The following is a 15,878-nucleotide window of genomic DNA, read 5'->3' as shown; positions in this document are numbered from 1 at the left end:
CTTAATGTAATAGCTAATCAAGTAAACTAAAGCTAAAGAAAACATCTGAGGTTTGAGATACAAGTTTTATATTTTTCAGTTTGACCCTTGGTAACTTTTTATTGCTGTGTTATTTCCACGTCTAGGCTCAGAACTTGAAAAGAAATTAGCTGGAATCCGTCATGAAACAAGAATCCACATCTTGAATCTTCTCATTACCTCTCTGGAACGCAATCCACCCAATCTCGCTCTCTACCTGTTGGGCTTTGAATTAAAGAAACCTGTCAGTACCACAAACCTGCAAGACCCAGGTATCGCCACAAGACACATAGCCATTTATTTTTTTTTTCATATTTGTTGCTAAACGGTTGTGTATTGAATTCTGAGCTCGTGGGATAATTCACTGAAAGAAATAATGTATGAAAAATTATGTGACAGGTTGATTTTTTGGGGATTTAGATGAAGTCTAGATAAATTAAGCCTTGGAAAATTAGTATTTAATAAATTTTCTGTATCAGTATTTGAAACGATATTTACAGTAGAGTGTATGTGTACAAAACTTTAAGTTTTATAAATGTATTCTAAGGTTTTTAATGCCAAAATTTGAAAAGAGAAGCTGAATTTTCTTTTGGTTTCATGCAGGAGTGTTAGGTTGCCCTCGGACCTGCCTTCACGCCATCTTGAACATCTTGGAGAAGGGAACTGAAGGGAGAACAGGCCCACTGGCCGTGAAGGAATCCCCTCAACTCGCTGAGCTGTGTTACCAGGTATACAGAGGGCTGGACTTTGTAGCACCTATGAGCAGAAGCTTATGCTCGAATCCATCACAGATATGCAAGTACCACAGTAGGACTGAGTTGAAATGAGTTCATCTAGTGATTTGACCAGTCTTTCATTTATGGGTAAAATCCATAAAGCACAAACTCAAGATCTTATAGATCTACAAGATCCTGTATGTTGATCTCTTGAAAAATAAGGGATGGATTTAGACCAGTTGATACAGAAATTTTCCAAGGATGCTGTGTTTCAAGTTGTTTGTTTTTGGTGGAGAGAGTAAGTGGATTAGGGTCAGAAACCTCTGGTTCCTGTCTCTGCCCCTTAACTAGCTAAGTCACCTTGGGTCTGCCATGAAACTTCTCTTAGTTTTTAAATTTGTGAAATGGGCTATTGTGAGACTTCAATGAGAAGGCAAGAATGTAAGTGAAAGTACTTTTTAAGAACCATGAGCATTATACATATAGCTGTATGTAAGGTGGTAGATAGATAGTCAAATTAATGTAAGTTAAACTTTATTGAGAACTGTTTGTTTTACTTGTGTTTTATTCTTTTATTTCTTGTTTTCTTCACATTATAAGTATTTTAAGAACTAGGCTTTATAAGATACAACTAATTTCTCATTTTAAGTGACACCCTGATTCTCATTTTCATGGTAAGAAATGTGTCATTAACTTCTAGTAACCTGGAGATTTTTGTTATTCTTGTATTTTCCTTTTTGTTATTCTTTACTGTCTTCTATCCTCTGGCTCTCCAAACTTCACTTCTCAGTACTACAGCTCGGTCTTCCTGTGAATCCCTTGATGAGGGAACAAACTTGACGTGTATTTTAGCACAGTGTTACTGATTTTGATGTACTTAGGTAGAAGCAATTGATAAGGTTAATCATCTGGGTTAAAGGAGTTAGGCAGGTGTAAGAAGTGAATAAAACCAGATTTAAGACAAATAGGTGGGGAGAGGGGCCAGGGGAGAGGAGAATCCAGCAGACTGGAGACCGTCTACCCTGCTCCTCAGCCCCTGCTCATCTTTTCCCTGTTGGAATGCAGACCCTGGCTTGTCAGATCCTCTACTTTCCTAAACACTGTACCAGCCAAACAAATCACGTCTAAACCAACAGATTGCCAGTTTAATACATATGTTCTGTGACTCAAAATGTGGAACAGCATCAGCAGCATCACCTCCTGGGAGCTTGTTAGTGCAGAATTTCAGGCCCCACTCTAGCCCTTCTGGGTCAGAATCTGCATTTTTAACAAGAAGCACTGCTCTGTTGTTAACCAAAGAGGCATCCTTTACCTCTAGGTTTATACTTCACTGTGTTTCAGAAAAAAATTAAAGCTCTAAGAAGAGCTTGTTTAAGAATAAATGTAATTATGTGAAAGGGAAACACTCTGGGCCTTACTGACACACTTATCATCCAGCAGCACAAGGCCGTCTGAGTGAAGAGCAGACACTGAGCCTTGTGTCTTTGCTGTCTTCTCTTGACCAGTGGAGAGTTTTCCTACTTGGTCTTGGAAACTAGGAAGGGTGTCAGGCAAACCCCTGTAGAGTGGTTTGTCATGCTTTTGGAATTCACTTTCTTTGTCATTCTCCCTCGAGCAGTATTACCTCCCCCATATCTTGGAGCATCTGTTCTTGTATCTTCTTAACTTAACATCTAATATGAATAACTTTTGTTTTGAGAAGTTCAGTATTTATAGTGTCAAAAACAATATAATATCAAGGCTGTTTGAAAGACAAGCATATGTCTGCAAGTATTTAAGCTTTACCTTGTGTTCCCTTCCTGTCTTTTCCTTGTATATATTAAATATATATTTACAATTTTGTGTTCTTCCCTCCCACCGAGGGAGGGGAGATACTTTCTATGTGCTACAATATAAATTACACTTAGGTTGTTGCCAGTTTTTTTGCTCTGCTTTACTCAATGTCTTTAGTTATGCTTTGCTGTTTTGTATTTTTCTTAAGACTGTGTTTCTAGATCTGTATTGAATTTACATTCAGTTGTTACTAATTTTATAAAGTCACAGAGAACACTGAATTGGTGAATACTGAACCATTGCTCTTTGGGGATACATAGGATTAAATTCCCACAAGGGATTCTTAGATCCCAACAATTATATCAACTAATTAATATATAACCTTGGTTTTTAGAAGTTACTTCCGAGTAATTTGCTGCTAATAATAGTTAAAATACTAAAACTTACTATTTAACTACATGTATATATGTTAATATATTTAGGGTGATTTTAAGATTAGTCCTCTAAGAATGTTGTTAGCATTCTCCAGTTGTATTTCAGTATATTTTGAGTTAGTGTGCTAAGAACTGCTTGTTACTCTGTTTTTGTTTTATATATACATGTGTTTATCCTTTTTGCTTTAGTTGTTTATGGTTCTTAGTTTCCACTTAGTAGATTTAAGTTCAACCTTTTTATTAAAATCTGTAATATAAAAAGCTGATTTGGGGATTTTCTTATGTTACTGTAATTCTGTAGGTGATTTACCAGTTATGTGCATGCTCTGATACGTCTGGTCCTACTATGAGGTACTTGAGAACCAGCCAGGACTTCTTATTTTCTCAATTGCAGCATTTGCCATTTTCTAACAAAGGTAGGACATTTTTCTCCCTTACTATTAAAACAAATGTGTAAAGTCTGTGTTGAGTGATTTTAATTTTATAACATTTTGGGGTAGCATTTAGACAAGTCCAAGTCCATGCCTAAACCAGTAATGCTAAAGAAGTTAATCCAAATCTATGCCCCGGCCAGTAATGCTGAAGAAGCTGAAGTTGAACAGTTCTAAGAAGACCTACAAGACCTTCTAGAACTAACACCCAAAAAAGATGTCCTTTTCATTATAGGGGACTGGAATGCAAAAGTAGGAAGTCAAGAAATACCTGAAGTAACAGGCAAATTTGGAGTACAGAATGAAGCAGGGCAAAGGCTAATAGAGTTTTGCCAAGAGAACACACTGGTCAACACCCTCTTCCAACAACACAAGAGAAGACTACACATGGACATCAGCAGATGGTCAACACCGAAATCAGATCAGTTATATTCTTTGCAGCCAAAGGTGGAGAAGCTCTATATACTAAGCAAGAACAAGACCGGGAGCTGACTGTGGCTCAGATCATGAACTCCTTATTGCCAAATTCAGACTTAACTTGAAGAAAGTAGGGAAAACCACTAGACCACTCAGGTATGACCTAAATCAAGTCCCTTGCGATTATACAGTGGAAGTAAGAAATCGATTTAAGGGACTAGATCTGATAGAGTGCCTGAAGAACTATGTACTGAGGTTCGTGACATTGTACAGGAAGAGGGGATCAAGACCATCCCCAAGAAAAAGAACTGCAAAAAGGCAAAATGGTTGTCCGAGGAGGCCTCACAAATAGCTGATAAAAGAAGATAAGCTAAAGGCAAAGGAGAAAAGGAAAGATATACCCATTTGAATGCAGAGTTCCAAAGAATAGCAAGGAGAGATAAGAAAGCCTTCCTCAGTGATCAATGCAAAGAAATAGAGGAAAACAATAGAATGGGAAAGACTAGAGATCTCTTCAAGAAAATTAGAGATACCAAGGGAACACTTCATGTAAAGATGGGCTCAATAAAGGACAGAAATGGTATGGACCTAACAGAAGCAGTAGATATTAAGAAGAGGTAACAAGAATACACAGAAGAATTATACAAAAAAGATCTTCACAACCCAGATAATAACGATGGTGTGATCATTCACCTAGAGCCAGATCCTGAAATGTGAAGTCAAGTGGGCCTTAGGAAGCATCACTATGAACAAAGCTAGTGGAGGTGATGGAATTCCAGTTGAGCTATTTCAAATCCTAAAAGATGATGCTATGAAAGTGCTGCACTCAATATGCTAGCAAATTTGGAAAACTCGGCAGTGGCCACAGGACTGGAAAAGGTCAGTTTTCATTCCAATCCCAAAGAAAGGCAATGCCAAATAATGCTCAAACTACCACACAATTGCACTCATCTCACATGCTAGTAAAGTAATGCTCAAAACTCTCCAAGCCAGGCTTCAGCAGTATATGAACCATGAACTCCCAGATGTTCAAGCTGGTTTTAGAAAAGGCAGAAGAACCAGAGATCAAATTTTGATTGGATCTTGGAAAAAGCAAGAGAGTTCCAGAAAAACACCTGCTGCTGCTTTATTGACTATGCCAAAGCCTTTGACTGTGTGGAGTACAAAAAACTGTGGAAAATTCTGAAAGATATGGGAATACCAGACTTTCTGACCTGCCTCCTGAGAAACCTATATACAGGTCAGGAAGCAACAGTTAGAACTGGACATGGAACAACAGACTAGTTCCAAATCGGGAAAGGAGTACATCAAGGCTGTATACTGTCACCCTGCTTATTTAACTTATATGCAGAGTACATCATGTGGAATGCTGGGCTGGATGAAGCACAAGCTGGAATCAAGATTGCTGGGAGAAATATCAGTAACCTCAGATATGCAGATGACACCACCTTTATGGCAGAAAGCAAAGAACAACTAAGGAGCCTCTTGATGAAAGTGAAAGAGGAGAGTTGGCTTAAGACTCAACATTCAGAAAACTAAGATAATGGCATCCGGTCCCATCACTTCAATGGCAAATAGATGTGGAAACAGTGGGTGACTTTATTTTTTTGGGCTCCACAATCACTGCAGATGGTAACTGCAGCCATGAAATTAAAAGGCTTTTACTCCTTGGAAGAAAAGTTATGACCAATCTAGACAGCATATTAAAAAGCAGAGACATTGCTTTGCCAACAAAGGTCCGTCTAGTCAAAGCTATGGTTTTTCCAGTGGTCATGTATGGATGTGAGAGTTGGACTATAAAGAAAGCTGAGTGCTGAAGAATTGATGCTTTTGAACTGTGGTGTTGGAGAAGACTCTTGAAAATCCCTTGGACTGTAAGGAGATTCAGCCAGTCCATACTAAAGGAAATTAGTCCTGAATATTCATTGGAATGACTGATGCTGAAGCTGAAGCTCCAATGCTTTGGCCACCTGATATGAAGAACTGACTCATTGGAAAAAACCCTGATGCTGGGAAAGACTGAAGGTGGGAAGAGAAGGGGATGGTAGAGGATGAGATAGTTGGATGGCATCACCAACTCAATGGACATGAGTTTGGGTAAATTCCTGGGGTTGGTGAGGGACAGGGAGGCCTGGCGTGCTGCCAGGCCATGGGGTCGCAAAGAGTTGTACTCGACTGAGCAACTGAACTAAACTGGGGTAGCAGTTTTAGAATTTGTGGAATTCTGTCCTCATTTTATTACTTTGCTTCTGTGTTCCCTTGTGTTGTTTTTGTAATTTGTGCTTGAGAAACCTGATGTTTTAACTGCCAGCATAAAATTATTTTCAAATAGCCTGTTAAGGATGGAATTTTTACTATCAAAATTTTAAAATTGTGTTTAAGAAAATATTTACATAAGATTTCAGAAATTTGGATATTTTTTTGAGTGAAATTGTTTTGTAAAAATCTGTGTTTTGTTTTCTTGTGTATGATCAGGTCTTTAAATGAAAAATAGGAAGCTAATTATGATAGAAACTATACCTTTAGTTTATTGACCTGGTCACACAGTTACCCAGGCTTCCTGTGTTTTATAGGATTCTATTTTATGTAATTTTCTTTTTGATCAATTTATAACAATTTTCTTCATTCGTATTATATCTAGCCAGTAATCGTTTTATTGAGGTTTTTTAAAAGTTTTTTTGTATCGTCTTTATGTTTTAGGACCTCTAGGCTCACAGATTTCATAAGTTGCCATTACTAGTAATTGTCAACTCTGATTTGCTTTTTAAGGATTTTTTAGAAAGCTTCTATTTATTTTTGACTGTGCTGAGTCTTCACTGCTGCAGGGCTTTTCTCTCTAGCTGTGGTGAGTGGGCCTTCTCACTAGGTGGCTCCTCTTGTTGTGGAACAAGGGCTTTAGGGTGCCAGGACTTCGGTAGTTGCAGCTCCAGGGCTCTAGAGCACAGGCTCAGTAGCTATGGCACCAAGTGTTGTTGCTTGTCAGCATGTGGGATCTTCCCAGATCAGGGATGGAACCCGTGTCTCCTGCATTGGCAGCAGGATTCTTTACCACCGGGTCACTAGGGAAGCCCCTGCTTTACTTCTTAGGGTATGGTGTGAGAGACTTGGGAATTACCTAATGGCAGAAGAGTTTGACTTCATTTTCATAATCAGTATATGTTATTTTTAACCCCAATATATTGTTTATAACAAGATTTTTAAGAAACCCTTTTTCATTCCTAATTGGAAAAAAGAGTTCCTATCTTGCCTATCTTGCTATCTACTTTGTAAATATTGATGTAGCTTTGCTTATAATTATTATTAGCAGTAGTAGTAGCGTTGTATGTTTATAAAACTCATAATTTAGGACTTCAAAGCCAGGCATATTACAATAACATCGGATTCAAAAACTTTTATTGTATAAGTGATTCCCAATCCTAACTATATGTTAGACCAAAATGGTGTTGATAATCTCAAGATAGCAGAAAATTATGCATTTTAAAATTATGCAAATTATGTATTTATTTTAGTTTTTAAGATGTATTTTTTTCTGAAATAAAAATCAAATTTTATGGTAGTCTTTTTTTGCCAAGATAAATAGTTGAGAAGTACTTGGATTATCTTTTTAAGTATTAAATTCTCTATTAATGTCAAACTATGATAGATCCAGAATTCTCTAGATCTGTGTGAAGTTATTCTAGCAACAGAAACTTGATTCTCTTTTGTTCTTCAGTTGCTTTTGCTTACCTTTCATAGACATACACTGGCTTATTTTTTCTCTTGGCATCTGTTTTTTTCTTTTTTAATTTTACAGAGTGACAAATTATTATGGTGCATAGTTTCATAAATCATTGACTATGTTACATGGGAAAATACTGACAAGTTACAGACTATGTCTGTTCTGATTTTGTGTCATATACTGGGAAACTAAACATATATATTTAAATTCCAGAATATGAAATATCTATGCTGAACCAGATGTCATGGCTGATGAAGACTGCCTCAATAGAACTAAGGGTGACTTCTTTGAATCGCCAGCGCTCACACACCCAGAGGCTCCTGCACCTCCTGCTGGATGACATGCCAGTGAAGCCCTACTCAGGTGAACATGTGCATGTTGGCATTTGTATTGTCGTGCTGCTGACTGGTCTTTGTGAACGCAAGTGCAAATCTGAATCTTATGGTTAGTCTGTGATTGTAGGCCAAACGTGTTCTTTCTGCCTTTAGAATTTTTTCCCTTGAGAACACAAAATTAAAAGTCACCCGTCTTTGCCATTTTATTATTGTTAAAAGCATTCACATTTTGCTGTATTCATATACACAGATACACAGTGGAGTTCGTCACACTGAGCCAGCCTGACCCAAGATATTCTAATGGGTGTTTTACATGCAAATTAAGCACAAACTTTTCTAATCATCTCACAGGCATGATTGATCCTGCCTCTTTGAGAGTTCTGATTATGCTTTTTACAATTGTGAAGTGGATCTGATAGAAACAGAAAGAATTAGATGAATGCTGTTGATAAGTTCTCGTCATCTTTGCATTTTAATTATCCATTTGCAAGGGGCTCTTTGACCTAGAAACAATGACATAGAAATAAAATAACCTGATATTTGTTATTTCCAAATAAATTTTATGAATGTGTTCTTTTTCTGATCTTTTATTACTGATGCTCCAACAGATGGGGAAGGAGGCATGGAAGATGAAAATAGATCTGTCTCTGGGTTCCTGCACTTTGACACTTCTACAAAAGGTGAAGCTCTTTGGATTTGTAATAAATTTGTAAGTGAGTAAGTAAATGTTAGTCGCTCAGTCGTGCCCGACTCTTTGTGACCCCATGGACTGCAGCCCACCAGGCTCCTCTGTCCTTGAGATTTTCCAGGCAAGGATACTGGAGTGGGTTGCCATTTCCTTTTCCAGGGGATCTTCCCAACCCAGGGATCGAACCCGGGTCTCCTGCACTGCAGGCAAATTCTTTACCGACTGAGCTACAAGGGAAGCTAGATATGTATATATTAAATTGATTAAAATTTCAGGAGGTAATTAATGCCTGTATCTGCAATTTCTGAACTGATGTTGAAAAGCTATGTAAAAATTATTTGTCAACAAAAAAAACTTTTTATAGCAAGATGATAGCATGGGAAAAACATTTTTGCAAATGAATGTGTTAGAAATAAAATCCAATTTAGATTTCAATACAATCTTCAATTTCCAGACTGAGGCCCTTTCTGAACATAGATATAGTACTGTCTTTGAGAGTGAGCGGAGTACTGTGGTTTGCTTTTCTCTTCAATGTCCCAGCTAAAATAAAACGACTTTTCATTATTTCTAGTACGTCGCAAAATTCTCAATATTCTCGACTCCATTGACTTCAGTCAGGAGATCCCTGAGCCTTTGCAGTTGGATTTCTTTGATCGGGCCCAGATTGAACAAGTCATTGCTAACTGTGAACACAAGAATTTACGGGGACAGACAGTCTGCAATGTCAAGGTGAGCATTGCTTTAGAGTGTGTGCAGTATCAAGTGGTTCAGTCTTGGAGTCATTAGGAAAAAATAACTTTTTTTTTTTCTTATAGAGGTGTTGGTTTATTAGACAGTGGTTTACAGTTTTCAAGCAGCAAGGAAAGAAAACTGAATAGGTCGCACTAATTTTATCTCTTTGTCAGGTTTCCTGTCTCCTTTGTGTTAGTAGTCATGCCACCCAGCTGTCACTCTGGGGTGGTTTTAATTATTTAACTCTCTACCAGGTAGGTGGTAATGACTTGACTAGTAGGAAGAAGATATCCTGTGCATTTGGACCAACTTTCCTGCCACAGAGACTCTTTGGTACTACTTTCTGGAATGTGAGGGATCCCTCCTGTTTTTGACAGAAATTGGACGGTACCACAGTTAAATTATATATAAAGTTATCTGAAACTTTCCCCTCTAGGGCAGTTTAAAGTAACTGCTAGGTTATTGTTGTACCAATGTCGGGAATGATCTTATTTTTCTCCCTTCTCTCAATTATGTAGCTTCTTCACAGAGTTCTTGTGGCCGAAGTGAACGCCCTTCAGGGTATGGCAGCCATAGGACAGAGACCTCTCCTGATGGATGTAAGCCCTGCTGACACTTTTAACTCCTTAAGCTACTTAAATCGCCAATTAGATGACAAAACAGTGAACTGACTTCTAATTCATTATTAGGAAACTATTTAAAAATTAAAAGTCACCCATCATTGCCATTTTATTATTGTTAAAAGCATTCACATTTTGCTCTATTCATATACACAGATACACAGTGGAGTTCGTCACACTGAGCCAGCATGACCCAAGATATTCTAATATGTGTTTTACATGCAAATTAAGCACAGACTTTTCTAATCATTTCACAGGCATGATTGGATCCTGCCTCTTTGAGAGTTCTGATATGCTTTTTACAATTGTGAAGTGGATCTGATAGAAATGGAGTCTTTCACTTTTGACTTTGTAATGTTAAAAGCTGAACTGAAGTTAATGTCTGGAGGCCAGAATAAAAACCATATCTTTTCTGCTAAGCTAGTTGAGGATTTACAACCTTTTCATATTGTGTAATAGATTTTACTTGTTCCCAGTCAGTGAGGGAAGAGTCACTTGTCATCACAAATGGAGAGCTACGGGGTCAGAGATCCAGTGGGAAGGACCACATATGTGGAAACACAGCTGGCTAGGCCAAAGCCAGAGGCAAAGAAATAGAAGACACATCGAGGAAACGTGCTGTCGAACTTGGGTTTTAGGGAACTCTAGTGTTACAGAGTCAGAGAAGGCAATGGCACCCCACTCCAGTACTCTTGCCTGGAAAATCCCATGGACGGAGGAGCCTGGTAGGCTGCAGTCCATGGGGTCGCTACAAGTCAGACACGACTGAGCAACTTCACTTGCACTTTTCACTTTCATGCATTGGAGAAGGAAATGGCAACCCACTCCAGTGTTCTTGCCTGGAGAATCCCAGGGACGGGGGAGCCTGGTAGGCTGCCGTCTATGGGGTCACACAGAGTTGGACACGACTGAAGCGACTTAGCAGCAGCAGCACCAGTGTTACAGAGTAAGTATAATAGACAGTTGAAAGAAGAAAGAAGATGGGGTGAAAAACTCATTTCCACCCACATCACCTCTGCCACCTATCTTAAACATACACACATGCACACAGAGCTTTATTATTTTTTATGAAAAATAATAATATTCTGGCCACCAGTGTAACATAAAAAGTTAATCTGCTGTCTAGCAGGCATGGGAAGGTTTCCAGAGGATACTGTAAATGTTTTCAGATTAACTGACAGGGTTAAAAATAGCAGTCTATTGGTAAGACTTTGTCTTAGTGTTAACCTTGCAATTCAATTTCTGCGGCTGTAGGAAATTAGCACCATACTCCAGTACGTTGTAGGAAGAAACAAACTGTTGCAGTGTCTTCATGCAAAACGGCATGCTCTGGAGTCATGGAGGCAGCTGGTAGAAATTATCCTGACAGCCTGTCCCCAGGACCTCATTCAAGCAGAGGATCGCCAACTGATTATTCGTGATCTTTTACAAGATGTGCATGATAAGGTGACGTTTCCTAAATTACTGTATGCTGCTGAACAAATTTTGATCCCATTTAAATATATAGTTTACCCCACCTTTTTTTCCATTTTAGATTTGGAGTCAATAGAGTTGTGCAACGCCAGTGTTAAAACTTTCCTTAAGGAAAGTTTTATTGTAACTGTACAATAATGGCTCTCAAACAGTGTGTGTGTGTGTGTGTGTGTGTGTGTGTGTGTGTGTGTGTGTGTGTGTGAATTCCCTAGGGAGCTTTTTAAAAAATCTACATGACAGATCCCTACCCTAGACCTATTAAATGGGAGGCTCTAGTGGGGAGGCCATTATGTTAATTTCCATTAAAAACCTCTGGGGAATTCTGCTAGGGCTCCCTTCTGGTTAAGAACATTTTACTCAGCATCCTATTTAAATTTCTTTCTATGTATTAGCTTTTATCTTTGAATAGTACAATTGCAGTTTTAAATTCTTTGGTAGTTGAGAAGCTGCATGTGTAAGACATGTTAATGACTGTAGCTGAAAGCAGGGCCCTCACTGTGGTTTGTCTTTCTGCTTTAAGATCCTGGATGATGAAGCAGCGCAGGAATTAATGCCTGTGGTAGCAGGTGCTGTGTTCACCCTGACTGCTCACCTGAGCCAAGCCGTTCGCACGGAGCAGAAGCAACCCTTAGTCTTGGGGCCTGGAGAGGTCCATTGTGCTTTCAGTCTCGATAGCTCGTTCACCTCACCTCCACCCACAGAGAACCCACTGGTGGGGTTTGCTTCTATTGGAGATTCTTCACTTCACATCATATTGAAGAAACTGTTAGACTTCATTTTGAAGACAGGTTTTTCTTTTTTCGTCTAAATTTTCTACAAATTACGACTTCTGTATTTGTTTTAACTTTAATTTGAAACAAGATTTTTACTCTGCTGTATTTTCCTAGGCGGTGGATTCCAGCGAGTGCGGACGCACCTGTATGGCTCCCTGCTTTACTACTTGCAGATTGCCCAGAGGCCGGATGAGCCAGACACCTTAGAAGTGGGTAAGCGCTAATCTTTTCTGTTTTTAGAGATCGGTTACTTCAAATGTTTTTTTTTTAATCACCTTTTGACCTTTTGGCTAAGCAAAGCTATAATAAATGAGTCTTTACGGAGTCATTGAAGTCCTTACTATAAAGTCAAAGGAAAATGTTTAGTTTTGTAAAATTGTGGCAATAGGAACTTACCTGGTGGTCCAGTGGCTAAGACTCTGCACTGCCAATATAGGCGCCCGGATTTGATCCCTGGTCAGGAACTCGAGCCCACATGCTGCAGCTAAAGAGCCTGTGTGCCGCAGCTAAGACCTGGGGCAGCCACATTAAAAAAGAGGAAAAAAGTGGAAACAGTACAAAAGGAATGTAAGCACAAACCTTCAAATACTACTTTAGCTTACATATTTTTCTAACTCCTGCTCATTCTGGTCCCATTAAAAGTACATGTCTTTTAAAATAGCTGTCATTCTGCAGTATAGAAGTCAAGGCAGTTCAGTCGCTCAGTCGTGTCCGAGTCTTTGTGACCACATGGACTGCAGCACGCCAGGCCTCCTTGTCCATCACCAACTCCCAGAGTTTACTCAAACTCATGTCCATTGAGTCAGTGATGCCATCCAACCATCTCATCCTCTGTTGCTCCCTTCTCCTCCCGCCTTCGATCTTTCCCAGCATCAGGGTCTTTTCCAGTGAGTCAGTTCTTCGCATCAGGTGGCCAAAGAACTGGACTTTCAACTTCAGCATCAGTCCTTCCAATGAATATTCAGGACTGGTTTCCTTTAGGATGGACTGGTTGGAACTCCTTACAGTCCAAGGGACTCTCAAGAGTCTTCTCCAACACCACAGTTCAAAAGCATCAATTCTTTTCTTTATAGTCCAACTCTCACATCCATACATGACTACTGGAAAAACCATATGCTATCTAGATTGGTCATAGCTTTTTCTTTCAAGGAGCAAGCATCTTTTAATTTCATGTCTGCAGTCACCATCTGCAGTGATTTTGGAGCCCCAAAAAATAAAGTCTCACTGTTTCCCCATCTATTTGCCATGAAGTGGTGGGACCAGATGACATGATCTTAGTTTTCTGAATGTTGAGTTTTAAGCCAACTTTTTCACTCTCCTCTTTCACTTTCATCAAGAGGCTCTTTAGTTTAGTTTAGTATAGAAGTAACATTTAATCATTTGCCTCATTCATAAGTAGTTAAATTGTTTCTAATTTTTTACTATTACAAAAATGCTGCATCAAATATTCTTTTATATGACTATATATTTCTCAAGAAGGATACTTTATAGTGGAATTTGCATGTGAAAGAGGATGTGCATTTTTTTATTTCAACAGATTCTACCGAATGGCTTTCTACCAGTTTAAACTCTCATCAATAGTATACATAAGTCTTTTTGTACTTAATGTGAAGGTTTTCTTGAGTAAATGTCACAGAGCTGAGTTTCTTGCTCAGAAGGTCTACGTATTTAAAATAACGATAGAGGCTTTGTAAACTGTAGTTAGAGAGAGTGTGTGTGTGTGTGTGTGTGTGTGTGTGTGTGTATTTTTTTCTTTTTTGACCATGCTGTTCACTTGTGGCATCTTAGTCCCCTGACCAGGGGTTGAACCTGGGCCCTTCACAGTGAGAGCATGGAGTCCTAACCACTAGACCACCACAGAATTCCCATATAATTAGCATTTTAAAATAAGAGTAATTATATATATTCTTTGATTGCCATGTTTGGAAAATGTTTTTAACTGTTCAAAAGATTTAATACTCTGCCAGACTTAACACTGATATTTAAGAACTTGTCATAGGCACCTTCTTATAACCTTCATAAGTATTTGTTTTATATACAGATTCTTAAAAACACTTATATTCTTATACACTCTGTGTATAAGACTCAGATTATCTCATATTATTCTTTACTGGCTATATTTTTTGTATAATATCCTTAGAAGGTAGTAATAGCCAGATCATGCATTTATGGGAATGTCCTACTGGCATAAATGATGCACAAAAGTAGTTTTAGGTCATTAAAAATAATACTTCAGAGAAAGTTTTTAAACAAATAGGAGCTTTTTAAGAGCGATAATCTGCCAGCATACCTCCCCCATTTTCCTCTTGATTTACAAAAATTTTAGCATTGGATTTAGTTGAATTGGCAAAAATCATCACATAACCACTAGGTGGAGCTTTATAACATGCTTTATAAGAAGTTATTACCAAGATGTGGTAAAAGCAATGTGACCATAAAAGAAAATTCTCCTTTGTTTTTAATTTTCAAATGATCTGTTTTTGGAGCAGTTTTATCCCTTAATTAGTTTTTTTCTTAGTCATAATTACTGCTTATTTTGACTTGTTTTAGGTAGCAAAGTATTTTCTAGATACTAGTATTTTTAATTTTCAAATTAGAAATACTAAATTTAAAAACTCTTACTGAGCACATATTGTTGTGCAAGACACTGTACATACCTTCTGTTGTTTTAAAACCAAAAGTGAATTTTAATGTTTACATACTTAATTTTTCATACCACTTTTACTTTATTTTTACATAACCATATATATTGAATACTGGGCAGCCATTTTCCCTGTTTGGTAAAATAGGAATCTGACTTAGAGAGGTTAAGTGACTTGGTTGTATGTGACATCTGAGAATTAGAATTCAGTTTTCTCAATTTGTAACAGAATTCTTCTGATCTTGGAACATCACATCTTCATCTTTTTATTTTATCTTTTTGTAATCTGTAGTTTTTCCTTACTGTAATTTGGTAGAAAATGTCACCAATATATTTGTAACTTATTTCATGCGTGACTAATTTCTAATAAGTGAAGTGAAGTCGCTCAGTCGTGCCCGACTCTTTGCGACCCCATGGATAGTAGCCTGCACCAAGCTCCTCCATCCATGGGATTTTCAAGGCAAAAGTACTGGAGTGGGTTGCAATTTCTTTCTCCAGGGAATCTTCCCAACCCAGGGATCGAACCCAGGTCTCTCACATTGTAGACAGACACTTTACCGTCTGAGCCACCAGGGAAGTCTAATAAGTAAAGGGCATCTACAAATCAATAACCCAACAGAAAAATGAGCAGAAGATATGAGCAGACTGTTTAAGGAAAAGGAAATTCAAATGTCTCTTAAACATACAGTTAATTTTTTGAAAATCCTTATGGGTGGATCCTATCGCCTTGAGCTGGCAATGCTGTATATCTGGGGAGAAACCAAAGAATATGTCTTTTGACAAAATTATTTGGAGAATCTTATGTGTTTCCCTAATTAAGAACTGTGTAGTTGAAATCTGACATTTCTTTTGCATATGTAATTCCTGATAGCTATTATTGTCATAAATACCTCTCTCTATTCTTTTCACTTTTTATTTTCTCTCTTTTCTACCAGTGACCACTAGAAACAAAAGGTGGATAATCTGACCAGAGCTTAAATGTTTAATATGAACCACAATTATTATATTCTTGATTTCTTTATTGAACTGTTTCTTAAACTCTAGTATTGTAAAAACATTTCACATTTAAAAATAGATTGATAATGACAAAGATATATATTTTCAGCATA

At 38.0% G+C, this 15,878-nt stretch overlaps 1 protein-coding gene across 1 annotated transcript in view; it reads left to right on the top strand.

Annotated features, from left to right (window-relative positions):
* Nucleotides 1-15,878, top strand: part of NUP205 (nucleoporin 205) — an 80,728-nt gene that overhangs the window by 40,183 nt on the left and 24,667 nt on the right. The window contains exons 21-30 of the mRNA XM_005903639.3: nt 126-290; nt 622-746; nt 3,243-3,357; nt 7,721-7,870; nt 8,451-8,522; nt 9,102-9,259; nt 9,781-9,861; nt 11,137-11,328; nt 11,876-12,143; nt 12,243-12,341. Of these exons, the coding sequence (XP_005903701.2) occupies nt 126-290; nt 622-746; nt 3,243-3,357; nt 7,721-7,870; nt 8,451-8,522; nt 9,102-9,259; nt 9,781-9,861; nt 11,137-11,328; nt 11,876-12,143; nt 12,243-12,341 (1,425 nt within the window). The remainder of the gene's footprint in view (nt 1-125; nt 291-621; nt 747-3,242; nt 3,358-7,720; nt 7,871-8,450; nt 8,523-9,101; nt 9,260-9,780; nt 9,862-11,136; nt 11,329-11,875; nt 12,144-12,242; nt 12,342-15,878) is intronic.

The sequence above is a fragment of the Bos mutus genome, chromosome 4 (assembly GCF_027580195.1).
Source record: "Bos mutus isolate GX-2022 chromosome 4, NWIPB_WYAK_1.1, whole genome shotgun sequence".
NCBI lineage: Eukaryota > Metazoa > Chordata > Mammalia > Artiodactyla > Bovidae > Bos > Bos mutus.
Note: the sequence above shows the minus strand (reverse complement) of the source record. Positions and strands in the feature narration are given on the sequence as shown.